This window comes from Solanum dulcamara, chromosome 12 (genome assembly GCF_947179165.1).
Source record: "Solanum dulcamara chromosome 12, daSolDulc1.2, whole genome shotgun sequence".
NCBI lineage: Eukaryota > Viridiplantae > Streptophyta > Magnoliopsida > Solanales > Solanaceae > Solanum > Solanum dulcamara.
In genome coordinates this window covers 3,537,620-3,559,291 of record NC_077248.1, presented here as the reverse complement: position 1 = coordinate 3,559,291, position 21,672 = coordinate 3,537,620, and the positions used below count along the sequence as shown (strand labels likewise).

The 21,672-nt window shown below is 34.9% G+C and overlaps 4 protein-coding genes across 8 annotated transcripts; 1 reads left to right on the top strand and 3 right to left on the bottom strand.

The window, feature by feature from the left end:
* Window positions 1–1,283: 1,283 nt before the first annotated feature.
* On the bottom strand, window positions 1,284–5,637 carry LOC129877055 (uncharacterized). 2 transcript variants are annotated; one of them, XM_055952533.1, is made up of 4 exons: window positions 5,236–5,637; window positions 2,444–2,956; window positions 2,076–2,216; window positions 1,712–1,857 (listed from the first exon to the last, which is right to left on the bottom strand). In XM_055952533.1, the coding sequence occupies exons 1-3, from the start codon at window positions 5,539–5,541 to the stop codon at window positions 2,118–2,120; spliced, it is 918 nt and encodes a 305-aa protein (XP_055808508.1). In that variant the 5' UTR covers window positions 5,542–5,637; the 3' UTR covers window positions 1,712–1,857; window positions 2,076–2,117. The 2 variants fall into 2 exon arrangements, with proteins under 2 accessions (XP_055808507.1, XP_055808508.1); XM_055952532.1 differs by lacking the exon at window positions 2,076–2,216 and having other exon boundaries at window positions 1,284–1,857; window positions 5,236–5,636.
* A 2,149-nt stretch (window positions 5,638–7,786) lies between these two features.
* LOC129877489 (presenilin-like protein At1g08700) lies at window positions 7,787–11,833 on the top strand. Of its 2 annotated transcripts, XR_008763546.1 has the most exons (2): window positions 7,787–9,404; window positions 11,535–11,833. XR_008763546.1 is itself a non-coding variant. In XM_055952998.1 (1 exon), the coding sequence occupies exon 1, from the start codon at window positions 7,942–7,944 to the stop codon at window positions 9,220–9,222; it is 1,281 nt and encodes a 426-aa protein (XP_055808973.1). In that variant the 5' UTR covers window positions 7,787–7,941; the 3' UTR covers window positions 9,223–9,632. The 2 variants fall into 2 exon arrangements, 1 of the variants encoding a protein (XP_055808973.1); XM_055952998.1 differs by lacking the exon at window positions 11,535–11,833 and having other exon boundaries at window positions 7,787–9,632.
* A 551-nt stretch (window positions 11,834–12,384) lies between these two features.
* Window positions 12,385–15,996, bottom strand: LOC129876801 (chaperone protein dnaJ 72-like). Its single transcript, XM_055952293.1, has 3 exons — window positions 15,284–15,996; window positions 13,538–13,607; window positions 12,385–12,846 (listed from the first exon to the last, which is right to left on the bottom strand). Exons 1-3 carry the CDS (start codon window positions 15,709–15,711, stop codon window positions 12,784–12,786), a joined length of 561 nt encoding a protein of 186 aa, XP_055808268.1. The 5' UTR covers window positions 15,712–15,996; the 3' UTR covers window positions 12,385–12,783.
* A 434-nt stretch (window positions 15,997–16,430) lies between these two features.
* LOC129876802 (replication protein A 14 kDa subunit B-like) lies at window positions 16,431–20,183 on the bottom strand. 3 transcript variants are annotated; one of them, XM_055952296.1, is made up of 3 exons: window positions 20,063–20,183; window positions 17,110–17,402; window positions 16,431–16,695 (listed from the first exon to the last, which is right to left on the bottom strand). In XM_055952296.1, exons 2-3 carry the CDS (start codon window positions 17,366–17,368, stop codon window positions 16,631–16,633), a joined length of 324 nt encoding a protein of 107 aa, XP_055808271.1. In that variant the 5' UTR covers window positions 17,369–17,402; window positions 20,063–20,183; the 3' UTR covers window positions 16,431–16,630. The 3 variants fall into 3 exon arrangements, with proteins under 3 accessions (XP_055808271.1, XP_055808270.1, XP_055808269.1); XM_055952295.1 differs by having other exon boundaries at window positions 17,110–17,390; XM_055952294.1 differs by having other exon boundaries at window positions 17,110–17,372.
* Between the last annotated feature and the right edge of the window lie 1,489 nt (window positions 20,184–21,672).

The following is a 21,672-nucleotide window of genomic DNA, read 5'->3' as shown; positions in this document are numbered from 1 at the left end:
GAAGTGCTGAAAGTTATTTTTATAAATAAGCAGTTGATTGTTTGGATAAAAGTGCTTATGATGTGAATTTTAAGGTTAAAAGAATAAAAAAAGGTAGTTTGAGAATTTAGTTATAATATAAGAGATATAAAAGTAATTTCCATGGTCAAAGAAAATGACTTTAAGCACTTTGGACAAAAAAGTTAGGAATCCTAACTTTTTATTTTTGACTGACTTTAAGAACTTTATGGCTTAAAGTCAGCATTAGACAAACACGTCCAAAAGTTAAAAAGGAGCTTTAAGTTGGTTTTGACCAACTTAAAGCCAATCCAAACGGGCTCTATATGTTATTCATTGTACCTCTATTACTTTTATTTGGACTGTTTTGGATTATTAACAATTTCTCTTCTTTTGATGTAGAGATTAAATATGTGTACAGTATGCTTTCGAAATTTATTCACAAAATTTATGTCCTTTTTATCGTTCACTATCCTTTTTCTTCCATGTTTACGGCTTCGATTTTCCCTCATGCGCTTCCTTTAGCATACACTCGAGAGTCGAGGTTGGATATTAGATGGTCAATGAGGTGTAAAGGACCGTTTTGGTCAAATGTGAGAGGTTGATGACCAAATTGATATATTAAAAATGTTGGTGACTAATTGAAACTTAGCCCCCTCAACTAGGTAGTAAATGTTTAATTACCTGCCAGAGTAGCCAAGTTGGTCGGATTGGAAAATTTTCAAACGGAGTCTCAAATTTGAAATCTCTGTTGCGAGTTATTATATTGGAGCGAAGTTTACCTAGTGTGCACCTAAAGGGTAGCTCTGTTGCGAGTTATTATACTGGAGCGAAGTTTACCTAGTGTGCACCTAAAGGGTAGCTCAAAGAAGGATTTAAAGTTCAACTCCCAGCATGCTATCTCGATCAAGCTCATAATTTGGACCGTTACATTTACTGTGTGCGCCAAATGAAGGGTTTAAAGTTCAACCCCGCATGTTTTCCTGATCGAGCTAATGAAGAAATTAAACATGAATAAATATTCAAGCTGGTGCGTTTGGTACGACGGAGACATTTTTTAGAAGAACATTTATCCACTATTTGATTTAGCGCTTAATATTATTTATATAATAATACTAAGAAATCTATAAACAAAAATAAAAATCAAAAATCTTTTTTTTTTTCGAAAAAAAATATTTATTAGAAGATCTATAAGCAATGGTGACAAATCGATCAGTGTTTTGATGATTTTTTTTATCCAAGCATAAATTGGAGCAGTGCAATTTTTCATACATCTGGCTAGAGAGTGAAGTTCAAATTCAAGTCACATTTGCACATGACATTCAGTCCATACTTGTTTCCAGAATATTACAACTATGCCTCGATCCCAAGCTAGTTGGTGTCAGCTATATGGATCCTCCCTATCCGAAGCCTAAAAAAATAATGTTTAAAGACAGCACTCATAAGCCAACTGACCTAAAATGATGTCCTCTCAAACAAACAGTGATTAATGAAAATTGAAAGGTATACCAGCAAAACCTAGCCCAACCTCAATCAACACGAAAATATGTTCTTATTTTTGCTTGTACAAAAGCGAAATCATGGGTTACATCCCTCGCCTGGTAGTTAATTACCTCCCTCACTTGTCCCTTCATCACCTGGTGTTTCAGCAGTACCTTCCTCACTCTTCTCATCGACTTCGTTTTGCTCCTCTTCTTTAGGCTCAGTTGTCTCTGGTTTTGCCGGCCCTGGGCCAGCCGACACCTTCACCATTGAAGGACGTAAGAGTCTGTCTCCAAGTCTGAAACCTTTGCGATATTCTTCAAGTACAACACCATCTTCAAATTCTGAGGAATCCTCACGCATTATAGCTTCATGCAGCTGATCATTGGGGAGACCAGTCAATATTAAATAGAGACAAGTAATACAGTTTCATCTATTGGCATAAAACTACAGAAAAGGTTTTCATCAACCTTACAATAACAAGGTGTGACGCAAACAGATTTCAATGTTAGATCGTTATACAACTCGAAGGAAACAAATTCTTGTTTCGTTCCCTATATGAAAGAATACCACAAGTCTTATACATTGCAACTCACCGAGTTGGCTCAAAAGAATGCTGATTTAGATTGAGCTTAAAATCAGGTCGAGGTCTTCCTAAAAACCGAATAGAAGTTAGACAGCTTTTGAAAAAGTTCATCAATAATTCGACTGAATTTTGAGCCAACTCGGGAACTGGCCTGCATTAAACCAAGGATCAAATAGAAGAATCACTACATGAACAACAGAAGATGGCAGCTCAAAACTTTGTTTTCTCTGAACAATACAACCTATATCTATCTATCTATCTATTCAAACAAGCACCACATTGCACGGAAAGAAAGCAGGTTTAAAGTACTCGAGCATCCGTGTGTCTATGTTGGAATACATCTGTATTTGTAAATAGAAGCAAGGGTGAGAAACTTACCAATGGGTCAAATGGCTTCCCAACTGTCTCCACAGGCTCAACACCAAGAGATCCAAGGATTTCCATAAATTGTTTAGAAATGCTCTGATAACTATTATTAATTTTCTCCTCTCCCTCTGTTGCCACCTTGATCTGCATTTTCGCTCTCTCAAAATTGTCCATAACAGACAGAAGTTTCTCAACAACTTCCCCTTGCGCATTCGTCACAAGAGAAGCTCTTTCTCTCTCTGTTCTCTTACGGAAGTTGTCGAAGTCGGCACTGATTCTCAGAACCCGGTCCCTCTCACTTGACAATTCATCAGTCAATGAGGCTACTTTTGTCTGAAGTTCATTTTTCTCATCTTCTATGGACTTGAGGGAAATTTCTATCTCTGCAACTTTTGAATCGTCATTATTTGCTAAAGCATCTCTGTACAATTCCAATGAAGTTGCAATGACTGATAAAGTTTGCTCGGCAGCTGCATTGTCACCCTCATCCGAAGCTTCTTCAGCAGCAGCACCATCTAAATTCTCCTGTTCAACGGTAAGAAAATACACATATCACTACACTTTCAATAAGTGGGCAAGAGAATTGGAACACTTGAAACTCCAGTATGTCAAGTTTTAAGTTATAAAGGTAAACCACAACACTAATCAGCTTACTCCAAACATACAGGCTGACAAAAGGATATAACAAAATGAGGAAACAAACTAATAAGACATATTAAACATGTTATTTCATTTTTTGGTGACGGGGATGTCCGGGCCAGCTTACGTGCACCAATGCTTGGGCAGAAGAGAAGAAAACACTAGTGTATTTTGCCTCCATTTTGGAATTTGAACCAGAGACCTCTAGTTTTCCACCATTTCATTGACCACTAGACCACAACCTTGGGTGATTAAACACGTTATGTTATTTCATTTATATAAACCCACATACATATGCATGCTATACAGAAAAAAATTGCATCTAACAAAACTCAGTACATGCCGGAGGAAAACTATTGTCTTTTATCACTCAGTCTACGACAAAGAACACTCAGCGAGGAAAAGGGAGCAGCTACAGGCCAATATTAAATGTCGAATAACACTCTCTTCAATGAACTCTGCATATGTGAGCTGCGAGTAGCTGGTAAACCCTGATAGACGAGAGGGAATTGCAGTATGTTACCAACCAACATCAAACGTTATAATATTCCTGGCATAAATTACAAGTAACTAATATAATGTTTGTTTGCAACATAAAACACTGATCACAAATGTGATCTTTGCACAACTAAAACAATGACTGATTTCCCATTTAAGGCCCAACACAACTAATGTAGTGTTTGGTTTTGTGGCACTAAACTCTTGATTACTAAAACTTGTATAACTTATGTGGGAATCTATATATCATTTTATACATGATAAAATATAAAATAGGAATATGTGTACTAGCAATATCAAGATAAGAGTATCTAAAGACAAAGGTTTCTTCAGGAAGGCATTCCATGCATAACAATCCTCGTTATTGTTCACTATATAACAATCCTACATCATAATTCACCGCAACAATCCATTTATTGTAATATTTGCATAACTAGATCTAGTATGTCTAGATGTAAATCAAGCGACCCCTTAGAGAATTATGCAGCTACTGTGGAGAAGCAAAGGTGACATCTCACACGGAATCTTATAGAGGAACATCATAAGAAGACGCCTCACTTGCTATCCACATGCATAATCACCTAATAATTACTGCTTCTAACGCACCTAGGCCAGAGATTAAGCCCAACTTCACTGAATGCATCGATAGAAAATAGACTAAAAGTTTTCCAGCCAGTAACATGAAGATTTACTCTATTCAATCAACCTAGAAGGTTCTCCTTCCCACCATGAAATAGGTCTTCCAAGGTAATGCACCCACCATTGTGGCAATTATTCATCTTTCATATACAAGAGAAATGTATCATTTATAGGTTGGAGTTCAACTAACAGGGAATTTGAGGTGTAGTGATGATTAGTTGACTTTCACTTGGAAAAACCTATTGCAATCACAGTATCACCAGACAATAAGCTTTTGGAAGAGGGGATGTGTTGCAACTAAGGTCTATGAAAATCCCAAGTTAGTTGACCCTTTTGCAATTTCAAAAGCAGGAAACACGGGCTGCATTTATTAACGCTTAATGGAAAAGCTTTCACAAGCAACATAAAGTAAGCCGCTACAAAAAAAAAAGGAACAGAAAGAAAAAGTACCAACTTAAGTAGTCTTTCACTTGATCCTTAAACATCAGTGCTAAACAAAACAAGCGCTTCTTAATAATCGCAAAATGCCAACTCATAGTTTGTCCGAACTCCATGTAACAGAAGAGGATAATCTAGCCCCTAATGGTATGGTCTAGCTGTCAATGAAGATTTAATCCGGTGGGAAAAGAAATATTTAGTTCCTCTCATCTGTCCAAGCCTTGTGCGACACAGTTGTAAACTGACCCTTAATAAACGGAAGAAGATAACACAACCTAATCTACTTATGATAAAACTTGAAAACACCAAATCCATTGGGAATTGCCCACATTTTCATAACTAAAATGCAAAACCTAGCTCACGAGACGAGGATTGTTAACAAACCGCCTATTCTCTCAACAATGTGGAATTAACACCTAGAGGCCTCTGGGTACTCCTGTGTAGTGTTAAAATGAGACCTTATTGGCCCTCAAGATATCAAAAACAGATACAAATCATTTAAATACCTAACCCAACGAATTCAGTCGTAAACATAGTTAATTGAGCTTGTACAAATCTAGAATACAAAATGTAGGATAAAATTGATGTACCTCCTGCTCGGACTCTAGAACCTGCTCCGGTTCCTGAGTCTCAGTTTCAGCAGCCTCAGCGACATCCTCATTTGAAGCAAAGATGACAAATTTCTCAACTGACCGGTGCTTCAATTGAACAACTGGGCTAGTGAAATGGTGACTGCGACACCGTCTGGGGAGTAATGGAGTCGGTCTCCGTCCACAGCGTGAATAGGATAAGAAAGTGATACAATTAGGTTTGACGGAGGAGTAAGCGGTGGCGCTGACGGTGTTTGACGGCGGACTTAAGGTGGTGGTCGGCGTTCTGAGAAAGGTAGTAGCCATTGTATGGTACAGTGGAAATGGAGGGAGAAGATAAAGCAGATAGGCCGAAAGGGTTTTAGGTTCTTTGAGAAGATTCTCACAAACAAAATATTTTAATCGTATAGCATTCTAATAAAATATTTTATATTATCAATGTAATTATAGCATGCTTAAATTAATAAGATTTAATATGAGTATCAAAAAATACTGAATGTAAAATCAGAAAATAAAAATTAATATTTACCTTCTTTTTATGATTTAGTTTTATTTTTTTTAATTTCCTATTTTATTTTCAGTATATTGAGATTCGATTAATTTAATTTCATTTAAATATTGTGCAAATTATTAAATAAAAAGAAAATTCATTTAAAAATATTTATATTTAAAATTCGAACTCAAAAAATTTAAAGTAGAGAAAAAATGTATTTATTTTACTACAATGATTAATGATTGTCATTTATTTTTTACAATATAAAAAATAACCGTGAGGAGAGGGGGGGTAATTAGTGCTTTTGTATTTACTTTATTCTGCAATTATTCTACAAAATAAGTAATTAAATCCTTCGTTTTAAATTTTTCTTATAAGTGAATGTTAGACGCTCATTATTATGAAATAATTTTAGTTATTCGAGATAATTTTTACTAAAATACGTAAATGATATTATTATTTTATTATTATCGTGATAAATTTTATTTAAAAAAAAATCTTTTAAAAATAAGGAGTCGATTTTCTTTAAAGATTAAAAGGATAGTATCAAACAATTATGTTGTTGGTCAAATGAATGCTATAGTTCTATAATTAACTAAACTATCTCAAGCTGATTTTATTCAATAAAAGACTTGGTGATTAGTAATTGATTCAACAAAAGCAATTCGATTTTATTGGTTTATTTGTTCAACTCATTTGAATGAATTTTGTCCTTCTCTTTCGTCTATTATTATTAGCGCAATAAATTGCTCAATTTGTATAAATTTATTTATTGTATTGTATTTTTTATTTGATGATGTATATAATTATAATATTAAAATATATGATGTTAATGCTTTCTACATTGTGACATGTTCCTCTCGTAATTTATTGGAGTCATGTGAAATGTTAAAATTTAAGAAAAGTTGCATAATTACACTAAATTGTGTGCAAATGTAATTAAAAATAACTTTTAAAATACGTCCTAATTAATACACCTTGGGAACTCGTTTGATACGAAAGATGAGTAATAATTAATTTTAGAATTGATGTTATGTAGGATTGGGGATAATTTGGTTCAAACCGAAAAATTAGATTGAATTAATTTTTTTTTAATTTTGATTTCAATTTTTAATTTTAAAAATTTGATAATTCAATTCGATTTTCGATTTTTAATTATTTTATTTTGATTAACCGAAAAATCAAAATTAATCAACACACCAATAGTCCAAATGTCGAATACCATACACGGCTCAATTCAAAACCAATTGGCCAGTTTCATATTTGATATACCAATTTTCAATTCCCAAATTCTGAAATCCCCAGTCTAAACTCTCTCTTCTCTCCATCTCCACTCTTCCGTCTCCGATAGTCTCTCGTGGACTTGTGCTTAGGGCTGGCCAGATGCGTGTTCGTCTCTATTCTCTCATCGTCGCCATCTCTCATCTCGCAGTCTGAGTTGTGATCCGTCATAGGCTCGCAACTCACTCGTGTTATTTGTGTTACTGCTAAACACTAGAAATAGTGTTGTGGTGTTATGATTCTTGTTATGTTTGATGACGATTGATGAATCTCTTATTTTGGAGTGTAGTGTATTGTTGAGAAAATCATACTTGTCATATGTAAAGTGCTTGTTGACAAGAGAAGATATATCACTTCCATGGCTAGTGGAAAACTCTCACAAACTGAAAATCGAACCAAATTAAATTTATTTAATTTGATTTGGATTAATATTTTTACCAAACTGAAAAAAAGAATCGAGCCGATTGAACGTCCAATCCTAAATTATTAGAATGAATTTATTTTATGTTTGGGTGAGATAAAATTGTGAGACTTAATACGAAGTTAGTTGTTTCCAGACTGTTATAGTATTTTTTTTATCCTACATTAAGTCGAGATAATAATTTACGATAACTAATTCGAAATAACTTATTATACTAATCAAACAAGTCCTTAATGGTTATTTAGTATGCGTGATAAGATAAAATATCTTTACATTAAATTTATATAACATTTAATTATCGATCGTTAATTAAATATAATATAAATTTAATCTTGAACGATAATTTTGGATTTCTTATTTTCTCCCATGAACCACACGAAATTTAAATTCTGCTGTGAATTTTCCAAAAGGACCTTAAAATACTTTCACCACTCCTTTCTCCCCATTTCTACTCTTCCACCCCCCACCCCAACCACCACCACCACCACCACCACCGGCCGGCGACCCGAAAATGGACGGCGGCAGCATTCTGGAAACGATCGGAGTAGAGATCATCGGAGTAATGTCACCAGTATCCATCTGCATGTTCCTCGTTGTCCTTATCGTCTACTCTCTTTCTTCACCATCTTCCTCCGACAACCAACAAGTCATCCGTACAGCCGCTAACCTCGTATACCTCGAATCATCTTCCGATACAACTGCCCAAAAGCTCGAAGGAGCAGTTCTAAACGCCGTCGTTTTTGTAGTACTCATAACCCTTGTAACATTCCTTCTTGTAATTCTATATTACTATCGTTTCACTAATTTTCTGAAATACTACATCCGTTTTTCTGCTTTCTTCGTTCTTGGTTCAATGGGTGGATCAATTTTTCTTACTCTTATTCAACATTTCAATATCCCAATTGATTCCTTCACTTTTTGTCTACTCCTATTCAATTTCACCATTTTAGGGGTCATATCTGTGTTTTCACAAGGGGTTCCGATTTTGCTTAACCAAATGTATATGGTTGCTTTAGGGATTATTGTAGCAGCTTGGTTTACGAAATTACCCGAATGGACAACTTGGGTTGTGCTTGTTGCACTTGCTTTGTATGATCTTGTTGCAGTTTTAGCACCTGGTGGACCGTTGAAGATGTTGGTGGAGCTTGCTTCTAGTAGGGATGAAGAGTTACCTGCTTTGGTGTACGAGGCCCGGCCTAATGTGGGTTCGAGAGCAGGGAGTAGAGGGCCAAATTTAGGGCTTTTGTTAGCTGGGTTTTCTGATGGTGATCCGATTGAGCTTCGGGTTATGTCGAGTAGTGAAAATGTGGTTCAGAATGGGAGGGGTATGAATGAGAGGAGTGAAAGTGAAGAGATTGATGGTGTTAGAGAGGTTGAAATTGAGGGGGAGATGTTACCATTGATGGGTAGTAGTGGTAGTAACGAAAGAGAAAGGCCGGTGGCCAATGAAGAGATAAGAGAAAGTAACGAGAGTGATCGGGCTCGGGTTTTAGAGAGGGAAATTGAGGAAGAGGAGGAGAGAGGGAGGGGGATAAAGCTTGGTTTAGGAGATTTTGTTTTCTACAGTGTGTTGGTGGGGAGAGCTGCAATGTATGATTTGATGACTGTTTATGCTTGTTATCTCGCTATTATATCGGGATTAGGGTGCACGCTTATACTGTTAGCTGTGTGTCGACATGCCTTGCCAGCACTTCCCATATCCATTGCTTTGGGAGTCATCTTTTACTTTTTGACAAGGCTGTTGATGGAGCCATTCGTTGTTGGGACTTCGACGAATCTTTTGATGTTTTGACCCTTGATACGTGGAGGAGGAAATTAGAAAGTACAGGATATATTCAGTTCCAAGACATACATTTTGATTTAGAAGAAAACTAATTGCTTTCGGCACACCCTTGTTTCAAGGTTCCGAACAGGAAGGGACAACTCAAGCTATATTTTGTTCTGATCTATCTGTAAAATTGCAAGTCTATTGAGGTTTGTCCCTCTTATTGATTCTCTAACTGATTTTGTTTCACCTAATATTGTTAAGAATGTTATAACTCCCATTTGTCCATGGGCTAAAAGATGTGTTGGATGCACTTGACGTGTCGTATACTATATGATTTGATAAATTTAAGTACTTAGCTATGTATCAACCATCGGTGTAAGTAGTTCTATTGCTTATGCGTTGCAGTTCTACTTGAAACAAACTACTTACTTAAATTTTGGGTTTGACAAACGTCTTGAATGCTTAACATTCTGCTTAATGTTATTTTTCTTTGATTTTAGCATGCATCCGAATAGATAGGGAATCGACTGCTACATACAACTAAAGAGCAGTTGCACTATGTCTCGATTCAATGACTTATAGCCTGTTTGGATAAGTTTTTTTTAAGCTGCTTCTAAGTTGAAAACGGCTTATTATAAACTTAAAAAAGCTGGGGTAACCCAATTTATTTTTATTGGCTTATAAGCTGTTTTAGATAAGCTAAGTCAAACAAACCCAATTATTTTTTGGGGCTTATTTTAAGCACAAAATGATTTTAAGTTGGCGAGCCAAACACTCAAAAAAAGCTGAAAACAGCTTATAAGCTAATCCAAACGGGCTCTTAGAATAACAATGCTCAACATATTTTTCATCTACTGGTGGATTTTTTAAACTATGCACGTGGTCTCTTAAGATTCTGCTTAATTTCTATACTTGGATTGGAAAATTCATCTCCTAGTTTCATTTGGTACTTGGTGAGGGGTATCAATGCTTTCTTTCTCTCACCCTCTGGCTCACAGACTGTCATGTAAAGATCTTTCGGGATCCATCTTTATCTCAAAGACCGAGCACTGGTTTGGAGTGTTACTTTCAGGAAATGTTTCCTTTAAAAGTTAGTAGAACCAATTCTTTGCTAGGAGCCATTTGAGGCTAAGTGTTCTCGAGATAGAATCAGTTCATAAGCTTTGTGTGCGAGATATTAAAGAGGAATGAGCACAGCTGCTAAGTAAAACCAACTTTCAAAAAGAGTGTGTCTGACTCAATTGCTTTTTTTCCTGTGAAAATGTCTGGCTCAGTTGTTAACGTACTGCTTTAACCTAAAACTAAGCACTGAATTGTTTTCACTTCATTACCCTCCACAGACCCCATTTGTGGACTACACGGGGTATCTTGTTGTTGTTGTGCCTGTTGAAAGCATTTTTCGTGAAAATGGAAGCAATTACGAAGTTTGTGAAATCAGAAGCATATTGTTTGCGGAATGCTGTTGCATATAGGGCAGAGAAATGTTCAATTGTCAATCTAGGTATCACCTTTGCAGCAACCATCATTATTTCTACCTCCTTTTTTGGCCTTAAAGTACGTCCTTTTTTTTTGGATGTACTATTTCTATTTTGGCTCAGTTCTAGTTACACAGTTTACAAGTGTAACTATGACCTGATTCTACAGATAGAAAGATTTCTACACCCGAACTTACCATAACAAGATTGAACAGATTCCCTGGTCAGAGGAATGAAATTACCATCTTTGAAGCAAGAATTATTTGATACTCCTTGTACACTGAGCCACTGGTATGTTAATTAGCGAGGTTCTAGCTCACAAGAGGGATGCTGGCAAGATTTCATATCTCCGTAAGATATGTTTAGTACTTGCCCATCTCTTCCATTTCGTCTTTGCATGACATTAGAAGTTTTTTCTATCAACAGACTTTTGCCAGAAGCTCCACTCATAATTATGACTTCACATCTAAGTCTAAAGCTAATCATCCTTACATATGAAGAATATGTGCATAATTTTCTTCATTACTTGTTCTAATAGAATGATTTTGATGACTGTTGGACAAAGTGATTTCCAATTTGTTTACGTTGGTTGTGTGTTCTGTACTTGTGTGATCAAGCTGGAAAAAAGAAGGTTTGCCTTAGATTCAGTTTCACTCGAACAAGGATATAACACCATAGATCATTGCGGGTGAAGTTCACCTTGGAAATAAAGATGTAGGAGAACTGTATCAGTCCTGCATCTCATGCTGCATGTCCCTAAGCAGCACCAACTAACTTGAGGCTGATCTTTGTTAGTCTCTTAAACTGAATGCTGCATCTGCTTATTGCAAGTGGTGAGTTATTGATTTTGTTTCCTTGCAGACCTTGACGTGCTCTCATTTAGATGGGATCATATCCTAGTAGAGGCACTTTCTATAGCTGTTTTTTTGTAGCCAAGGTTATAGGAATAGGTTATAGGTAGGTATGCTGACTCTTTGAGATATTCTAGTTTTGAGGTGCTTAAGATTTTTGCTTTCACTTGTATTTCTTTCAACTTTATCTGTTTCCTAGGCACAGTGGATGGAGTTAAACCCCTGTGCAAACTGAAAATACTCTCTGAAGCTTTGGAACCTTCTACAAAAAATCCAGTTCTGTAAACATTTCTTTGCACTTATTAATGAGCTGCTTCCCATTTCTCATGTTTCATTTTTCTGTTTGTTTAGCCAGCAGAGATCTTTCAATAGTACTATTGGTGATCCCTTCTGCATATGCAAGTAATACTTTGAACTGCATTTTGGTTGGGTTGCATCAAGTTTATGTGTGTGCAAGCTGGTTTGAATATTCCTGTAATAACAGATAACAGCTTGATTTCCAAGCTAACAACAGAAAATTCATGAATAGTTCTACCATTTTTCATAATACCGAAATAAAAAATTGTACCAAACATGACATAAAATAATCCCACAACTACAACAATAACAACATATCTACAAGTGAGATTCACTTTGGGGAAGATAAGATGTATGTAAATCTTACTCAGTCGATTTGGTCTTTGTGGGACAGAGAAGTTGTTTTCGATAGACTCTCGACTCAAAAGAAAGGAAATGAAGCATGTTTGCAAGGAAAAAAAGTATGATAGCGCACTAGCAAAGATACAAAGCAATTGAAACGAGACAATCAAAACTAGAAAGAAAATGACAAAAGTAAAGAAGCAACATGCAACAAAGGACGAAGTAGAAAATACTAAAATTCATTCCACGACTATAAGGTCTTATTTACCAACCAAATACCCCCACTAAAGACTTGACATGTTATACTTTAGGCAAGTCAAGTTATATTTATTTGACGACCTACAGGACATATCTATACACATTTTTAATTGGTTATAATTATAATATCACATGATACAAGAACAGCAGTGCCAGCCAATATAATTTCTTTCTTATATACAAGGATGCATCGCTGCTCAACCCCCTTAAAAAATTCTCTATAAAAAAAATTGAGCAATTTTGACAGCCATTTGTAAATTGCAATGGCTTATTTCCGTTTCTCAAAGGTATGATGCAGGGTTTCTCCATGAGCAATTTCGAACCCGTCGACAAAAACAAACAACTATACAGCAGAACCCTTTTCATCTTTTGTCATCAAATGCTTTAGCTTTTTCTACAGATTCCATTGCTTCTTCAAACGATTTCTACACTCAAAAGTCAAAAGATCACAAAGAAGATTGTTAGGGAAATTTATTCTGAGACTTTACTGCGTACTCTAAATATAACAAATACTTGTAGGATGGAATGATGATATTCAAGTTGATATAAATTTAACACGAAAGCAATATAAATTACAGAAACAAGGATGAGAATGGAAAATAAGCTGCAAAATTTAGGAGTCACCGCCTGCTCACATGTCAACAGATTCAATTAATCCAAAAAACTATGTTCAGAACCTCTCAGAAAACAGGTTTGTCCCATTTTCTTATATGTTTAGTTCTCCACATTAACTCAACTTCCAGCTTTGTGAATGCTGTATGAACTATAGGATGATGGTCACATAAGGATCTAGGAGAAGATAAGAATTCTTGAGCAAAGGGAATTCTAAATCAAGTAGCAGTGTGAAAATAGAGAATCTATTGTGAGTGTTCCTGCGGGAAAGGCTATGCTAGGGCGTGTGGTCGATGGCTTGGGAGTTCCTATTGATGGGAGGCTCTAAAAGTCATATAATCCTATCAATTAAAACAAGGGAAAAGGGGGACCAAATTTATTAAGTGAAGGAAGTAGTACAACCTCGGACTACATTTCTTTTTCTTGTTCATAGTTAATCTCTATGCAGTTTCAATTAATGAAAAGTGCATATATAGTGATTGAGAAAAGGAAGAGAAGTCATACTCCAGAATTTTGCATCTTCCATAGTGCCTCCCCACCTGCATCAACTACATATGTTGCACCTAACAATACACTGCAGGTAAATATATATCAGCGATGTCCTCAGAATATTTTCACTGGGTAAAAATTGAGGTAAATAACTTATCCCTAACATAAACATCGAGGTAAAATAAAAGAACTACATGATGTTTTTTATAATCAAGTTGTTTCACATGAATCAGGAAGTTTAGGAACTAGAAATACATAGAAGTCCCCTAAACCAAAAGGATGAGATTGGAAAGTCAGCAGGACAAATTTGAAATGCCAAATTTTCTTGAATATCCAACGAACTTCTCAGAAAAAATGCAAGACAAAACTACTAGGTCTGTGAATATGAGTGGTCTTTGAACTCTTCAAGCCCAAGGCCTCCTCGAGTCTAAATTTTGAACAGAACAGTTTACATCACAAAAAATACAGCATAGTAACGCTCACATGGAATTTCCTAGAACAAAAGCAAACCCTCAGGCCTCAGCAAGATAGTTCATCTTTGTTCAAACTATAGCTCCTATTTGATCTAGATGACCGTTTCCTCAGAAGTATCTCATAAATTACCAGTAGTATTCAACATTCACCCAATGATTAGGTGTCTACCCATGTTTGCTCGTCTCCCTTAATGCTCCAGCTAAAGTGCTATAACCATAGAATACAGAAAAACTATTCATCGAGTATCCACATTCAAAAATTGCAACAAGACTATTTCTGAAACTTGCCAAGGGACAAATGCAAAAGTAGAAGTACACAGATTCTGACTTCTTAATTGTAATTCTATTCCAAAACCTACATATCCAGAAGAAAACAAGTAGAGAAGAATAAAATTTCAAATTACATGGAAACCAACTGTAGCTGATATAGTGTACATAACACCAGATACCAATAACCCAACAAATGTAGCAAATCACAATATCTAATTGTTCAAAATAACCATACAATTTAAACTTACATGTTCTCTTTTTTTTTTTTCTGTTCGAGGGGAAGGTCTGTAGAAATATATTTACAATCCCACAACAAACTGCTGCACATTGACAGCATCTAGCACATACTAATAGAAAGAATACCAACATGAAGTCTTAACACAAACCCACATTTGGTGACTATTGGAGCCTAAAACTGTTAAGACTCAGGACAGTTTCAAAAATAAAATAAAATAGACTGTTAAGACTCAAGACCTCCACTTTGACTTGGCAGCTACTATAATCACATAATCATATGACTCAACCACTAGATCTAATGGAACAAAATGCCATTAAAGATCACAGCTTTACACAATACGTATCTTCTCAAGAACTATAGTGAATTCAATACTCCCTCTTTCCCAATTTTTATGACTGTCTCTATTGTAATCTGTAGGGTGTTCCATAATACTTCTATTAAACTATTCAACCTTAGACGATTTATGTAATTTTTTAATTTCACTTTACTTTTGAGCATATTCTTTTGAACTCTCTAGCTCACAAAGGTAGGGGTATGATCTGGGATTACACTGGTATGTTGTTATTTTTTAACATAGATTTGATATTCTTCCACTATCATTAATATGACTTCCTCTAGAATTGAAATAACATAATCATTGAGTATTGGAATGAAACAAGTTCAAACGGAGCAAGATGGAAAATGAACTTGAAACTATGCATCAATCAAATACAGTGTTTAAAAATGGAAAATGAAATTAGAGAACACGACAATGAATAGGAAGGAGAAAAGTAAAATTACCCAGCAAGTGCAGCATTGAGGAGAAACGCCCGAGTCGTCATGAATCGCAGAACCATCTCGAATTTGGTAACAATGCTAGCAGAACCGCCGGCATCAGCAGGCCGACTATACCCATAACCATAACCATAACTATTCCTATACCCGTTCTGATAACTACGGTTATAATTGCCACTACTACCACCGTAATTATTCGCTGAATTCCGGTAACTATTGGACCGGATGTTGTAATCGGCGCGCTTGCGATCGTCGATCAGAGTCTCGTAAGCTTCAGAAACTTGCTTGAATTTGAGCGTAGCGTTTTCCTTTAACTGATGTGAAGAATGTGCGTGCTTGTCGGGATGAAATTCCATTGCTAATTTCCGAAACGCTTGCTTGATTTCTTCCTTGCTCGCGCTTCGTGTTAACCCTAATACTCTGTAATGATCCATTGTTTGCTGTTTTTAGCTACTTTATTGGAGGGTGGATTTTGGTGTCTCTGACGGAAATTGGGTCAATTTTGGAGGAGACGGAGATGGCGATTTCAGAGCTATGTATGTTTATTCATGGCAGAAAAAGAGAGAATTACGTGACATAATCGTGGAGCTTCCATGGCCGCAAGCTCTACTTTAATTGATGTAATCGTTAAAATTAGTTGATTTGAAGAATGTTCTTTTTTTTTTCCTTTTCAATTCAAGGTTATTCTAAACTTCTTGCCATAATCCTGACTTTTTATAAAAGATCATACAAAAGGAAGATATAATTAAATTAAAATTATAAATACAATACACAAGCGGTAAATGCATTTTTAATCCCTCATTTCACAAACAATGTGTTTTTAACCTTATTAGGTAAAAAAATTATGTTATATTAAAATTATTTTTATGACATTAATTCCACATGCTACTTGATTTATTCTACCAATAATCTTAGTGTTCAGGTAAGCTTGCGTACACTCCGACAAATTACACATCACTTGGTTAGCGACAGCCAAAATGACCAACATGGAGCCTGATTAATCAGAGGTCTCGGGTTTGAGTTTTGGGTATGAAAAAAATCATATTGAAAGCATCACCCCCAAATGTGCTCTAAAGTGCGCGATTCGAATTTAATCAAGGCTCCATAGGCTGGACACCGGGTGGAAAAACGGAAAAAAAAAGAAGCCAAAATGTAAAGCAAGTAATAGAAATTCTGGATTTCAGCAGGTTCACTCTGTGAAACATATACCATAACGGGCATAACATAACAATCATCTCAAACTAAACAAACTTCCAAACAAGTATTCACATGCATCATGTATATAAAGGATGGAGGTAGTGAAAGAGTTGGATCACTTATTAGGATCCACTAAATTATGTTGCTTTTGAGTTCTCATATGAACAAGTGTTTGTAATCGCCATTTGCCAGCATGCAAACACGGTTATAGCTATATGTATCTGCAACAGAAAAGACGCATGTCAGAATTCATTCCTTTGAAATGTGAGTTATAGCAAGCAAACAAAGTTAAGCAGTATAAAGCCATGAAGATCAGTTTGAATTGTATCGAAATTCACTCATTTGCACTTCCAATCTAATCAAATATAATTCTCGGTGACTTGATTTCCATCTTCCAGCATACGTAACTTCAGCTAAGAGAAAATAAATGAGTGAAGCAAATAACATTAAGTTGTTTTTTCTTCCAGCATACTTTTGCAGGGAAAATAGCTCAATAAGATTTATGGTTCATGACTTTAAAGCAAAAGTGCAAGACCAATAAAAAGCAAACAAAGAAAGCAATCAGGAGGATTCCAGCACCAAGAGACAGTGATTAAACATAGTAAAAAAATTAATGGAGTGATCTGAAGTGATACCTAGCGTGTCCCCAAAGTTGGACCATATTTCAGCACGGATAGATTGGTTACTGTCGGCGATACCTATGACCTCAACAAATGTTGTAAGAGGACCAGGTGGATTGCCTTTCACAACTATTTGCTGGTCATCTGTAGATCTCCCGTTCACTGTGCCACCACCATCAGAGCGCATAACCTGAATCACAGCTCGAACCCTCCTTCCCATATGCAAGCGGAGGAGCTCAGCATTGACGAAGACAGCAGGATTTGATGTATCCATACCTCTAAACGAAAATAGGAAACTGAGGAAAGAGCTGAACAATCAAGCACAAGTATTGGCAGATTAAACACAGTTTTTCTACCATGTTATCCATAATTACATAGTAGCATCTTCATTCATTCAGCTTTGAAACATCTGACTGAACTATTCAGTCTAACTATCAATTAGTAGATCCACTGCTATGCAACAGTGAAATGACCTGGAGTTTTGTGGGTTTCATGAAAGCACTGGAAATATATAGCACCAACTCAGAATAGAGAAAAATAGTTGAAGTCTTGTAATTCCATATTTCCACATAAAAATATTCTACCCAAAAAATAAAAGTACTAAATTCAATAAGAAAGGAACAGTGAAGGAAGATGAATCAAGACTAAAATATGGACATAAGTGAAAAGAAGCCAGAATTAGGAGGGATGATGGGGAAATAAGAAGAGACAGAAGAAAATGCAAGCTGTATTCGAGATGGGGACAAAAGGAAGGAAGAGCGAAACAACAAAACCAACTATACCAATAGGAAGGAGGAGGAGGATAGCCGGAACTGTAACCTTATGTACCTTCTTTCGCTTTCTGAAGATCTCTTTTCACAAGGTTTAGGTCATGAACATCATGTATTCATTTTGCTTATTTCAAAAAAGGCTCCTGAACTTCATTTCGGAACAAACCTAATATTGACAAAAACTTATTAACACCTCTGAATTTTATTCTTCGAGTACTTGGGCTAGTGGAGGTGCAAATGCATTTATGCTTTATCTTATTTACTTTGCAGCTTGTTTTTTTCTTTTTTCCTCAAGCAAGAACTTTAAGGAATAAACTCAAAGACCAAGCACACAAGGTGCCCTTTCAGCATTTTGTACCATGTTTACTATTGCACTCAAAGTCAAGAAAACTTAAAATATCTAGTTAATCATATCAGCAGGTAAAGCCTAAAATCTACTTAGTTTCTGTGAATGAAATGCAACTCCCACAAAACCTCAAAGTCAGTTCTTATCTGCTGGAAACCTACAAACCTACCTAAGCTGTCCAGCTACATTCTGCTGGTGATATTTAAGTTGATTGAAAAATTGTGAATAAATAATATAAGCTCCATGAAGTAATATAGATTTCTAGTGGTTTTATGCTAATCTAATGTCTTAAATTTGACAACACTGGTACATAGCACTTCCATCAATCGGTAGCAAAAGATACTGAAGTTCTCTCTAGAATCTAATTGTGACAAGAAAAAAACAAAATGTTTCCATGATGCTAATCCCAAAGGAAATTATACGAAGTTTACTTCCTAAGTCATTTCTTTCCTCCTTTCCTGAAAACAAGCTCATGACCTTATATATTTTCTTAATTATCCATGTTGGTCACTTCTTTTCTCCAAGAGTATAACCTTTGAGCTATCACTGCCAACTTCTAATGTTTCAAGGTTCCCAACTCCATAGGGAGAACTCATAGACCTGACATCACCCACCCACCAAGCAAGCTGCAAGCAACCCCCAAAACTCCGTTCCCCCCTTACGATGGGGCATTCTGCAGGTTTGGATAAAATGACATTAGAGCTCAGAATAACACAAAATTTTGCCAGTTCAAATGTAATTTTTAACAGCATTAACAGTACTCCCTTGATTCTTCTCATCTTTCGGTAAGCAATGAAGAGGCGAAGAGCTAAGGTGAATAATTTTCTTTTGCATTCTTTTCCCACTAATTACAAAGCCAATCAAGCTATAAAACACTTCTCTTCTCACAGCCAGTCATCCTAGTTTCCTCAAAAACAGCAAAATAAAAGGCCATAAAAAAGGAAATATCGCAACTATATTCATTTCACAATACTACTCCAAAACTTAACTCACATAAGCAGATATCAAACATAAATCGGGGTAAACTTAACATAATGCAGATTAAAAACATTAAATCAGACAGCGAAAACTGAAGCTTATAAGGCAATATCAACAACTTCTGATAGTTCACAGAGAAAAACTCAACTCACATATGCATATTTCAAACATTAACTCGGAGTATGAAAACTGAAAGCTTATAAGGCGACATCAACAACTTCTGATATCTCATTGAGAAAAACTCAACTCACATATGCAGATTTAAAACATTAGATCGGAGTATGAAAATTGAACCTAATAAGGCGACATCAAAAACTTCTGATAGGCCACAGATCAAAAATCAACTCAGTTATGCAGAATTCAAACAATCAATTGGACTATGAAAACTGAAGTTTATAAGGCAAATATCAACAACTTATGATAGCTCATTGAGAAAAACTCAACTGACATATGCAGATTTTAAAATATAGACCAGAGTACGAAAATTGAAACTAATAAGGCGACATCAACAAACTCTGATAGTTTATAGAGTAAACTCAACTCATAGATGTCAAACATTAAATCGGAATAAGAAAACTGAAGTTTACAATGCGGATATCAACAAGTTCTGATAGTTCATACAGCAAAACTCAACTCACATATGCAGATTTCAAACATTCAATCGGAGTACAAAAATTGAAGCTTATAATGCGAATATCAACAACTTCTGATAGTTCATAACGCAAAACTCAACACACATATGCAAATTTCAAACATTCAATCATAGTACGAAAACTTAAATTAATAAGGCGATATCAACAACTTGTGATAGTTCATAGAGCAAAACTCATACGCTGAAATCACCAAAACCGAAATCGAAACAAGAGCAACATACCAGTTAGGTTTAGAAGCTGATGAGTTTCTCAGGGGAAATGGAAATTGGAAAATCTCTGCAAATCTCAGACGTCGAAACCCTAGTTGAAAATAAGGAGTGGATTTGTGAATTTTTTTCTCGCGGGAAATGACAGTTTAATTATTTAATCCCCGCGCCATTAAATTTTATATTATTTTTCAAATTTCGTTTTTTTTAATCTTTCAATACAAGTTTAGTTTTTCACAAGTTATTTTAAACTAAAAGATATTAAATATTTCAATCATTTTTTCGTTTTACTAAAGTAAGTAAACATCTTAATTGCTCATATTGTAACTCTCTTATATGAAAAAAGGATGAAGAGTTTGAATTTAAAAAGTAAAGACGGATTTATGATTTGATATTATGCACGACATATATAAAGAATAAGTAAAAATAAAATTGGATATATATTTTTGGACTTGATCTCTAAATTATCATTCGTAATCCTACAATTGAAAAAGGAAATGTAAATATTATCTAGTTTACGTGTCATTATGTCGTGTCGTTAGACTAATTTTACATATAATATAATCATTGGTATTTGTTTATTATGATAGTAAAATTACATAATGTTTGTTCGTTAAACAACAAACTTTATCAATTATAATAATAAAGTCACAAAATTATTTTTGCATTAAAGTAATTAGAATTTACCCATTTTAACGGTAACATAACTCAATATTGCCCCATCGAGATGATTTTACGGAATTTTTGTGAGGTACACTTAAGCTACCTTAATATGACAAAAATAGTTTTGCCACTTGCCAATTATTATAAAATATAAAATTAATTATTGTAACATGATAAAAATAATTTTACTATTATATATTTTATAGTAAATAAAACTCAATAAATACACATAAAATTAATTACATAATATTGCCGCCCTATTAGGTGAAGTTGAGGATTGCAACTCTCAAATCTCAACTACCAATTATTCAATAAATTAAAAAGATGCGTCCCCACGAACTTTTGACAATTTCCACTTCAAACCTAATGTTTTCATTCACTTTTTAACTATATATTTTCATTTAATTATATGACTAATTACCATATATTTTTACTTTTATTCATCCTATAAAACAGCAAATTACTGCAATTATGTATTTCCTCCGTCTCAATTTATGTGATATATTTCGAATTTCGAGATTTAAACAAGTCTATTTTTAATCGTAATTTTTTTTATATATATCTTTTTAAATATCTTAAATTGTCAATTATTGTGACTTATACTCCATCCGTCCAATGATAGTTGTTCTCTATCGACTTGACATAGAGATTAAAAAACAGTAAATAATATGAGTAATTTTATCAAGTCACCCTTATTAAATACAAATCATTTAAATATTAAAAAATAAATAATATTTAAAAGAAAGGGTAAAATAGATACATCATGGTAACTTACATTGGTTTTAAACTAGACAAGTATTGTTGGACATCACAAAATAGTATAGTGGATAAGTAAAGATGGACGGAAGGAATAGTACTTTTTACGTAGTTACAAATATATAAATTTCATTTCAAAAAATTCCGAGATTCCATACGTAAATTTTCGATCAAACTTAAATTGCTTGAGTCTCGAAAAATAAAAA

Bases quoted from the DNA above. Each gene is read 5' to 3' on its own strand.
- LOC129877055 (XM_055952532.1), bottom strand. From the start codon at position 5,541: ATGGCTACTACCTTTCTCAGAACGCCGACCACCACCTTAAGTCCGCCG. The intron at 2,957-5,235 runs GTACATCAATTT...ACCGTTGAACAG, and splicing joins TTCTAGAGTCCGAGCAGGAG to GAGAATTTAGATGGTGCTGC. The intron at 1,858-2,443 runs GTAAGTTTCTCA...CCCAATGATCAG, and splicing joins GGAAGCCATTTGACCCATTG to CTGCATGAAGCTATAATGCG.
- LOC129877489 (XM_055952998.1), top strand. From the start codon at position 7,942: ATGGACGGCGGCAGCATTCTGGAAACGATCGGAGTAGAGATCATCGGA.
- LOC129876801 (XM_055952293.1), bottom strand. From the start codon at position 15,711: ATGGATCATTACAGAGTATTAGGGTTAACACGAAGCGCGAGCAAGGAA. The intron at 13,608-15,283 runs GTAATTTTACTT...ATTTACCTGCAG, and splicing joins CTCAATGCTGCACTTGCTGG to TGTATTGTTAGGTGCAACAT. The intron at 12,847-13,537 runs GTATGACTTCTC...TTTTGAGTGTAG, and splicing joins GGAAGATGCAAAATTCTGGA to AAATCGTTTGAAGAAGCAAT.
- LOC129876802 (XM_055952296.1), bottom strand. From the start codon at position 17,368: ATGGATACATCAAATCCTGCTGTCTTCGTCAATGCTGAGCTCCTCCGC. The intron at 16,696-17,109 runs GTATCACTTCAG...TTTCTGTTGCAG, and splicing joins CAACTTTGGGGACACGCTAG to ATACATATAGCTATAACCGT.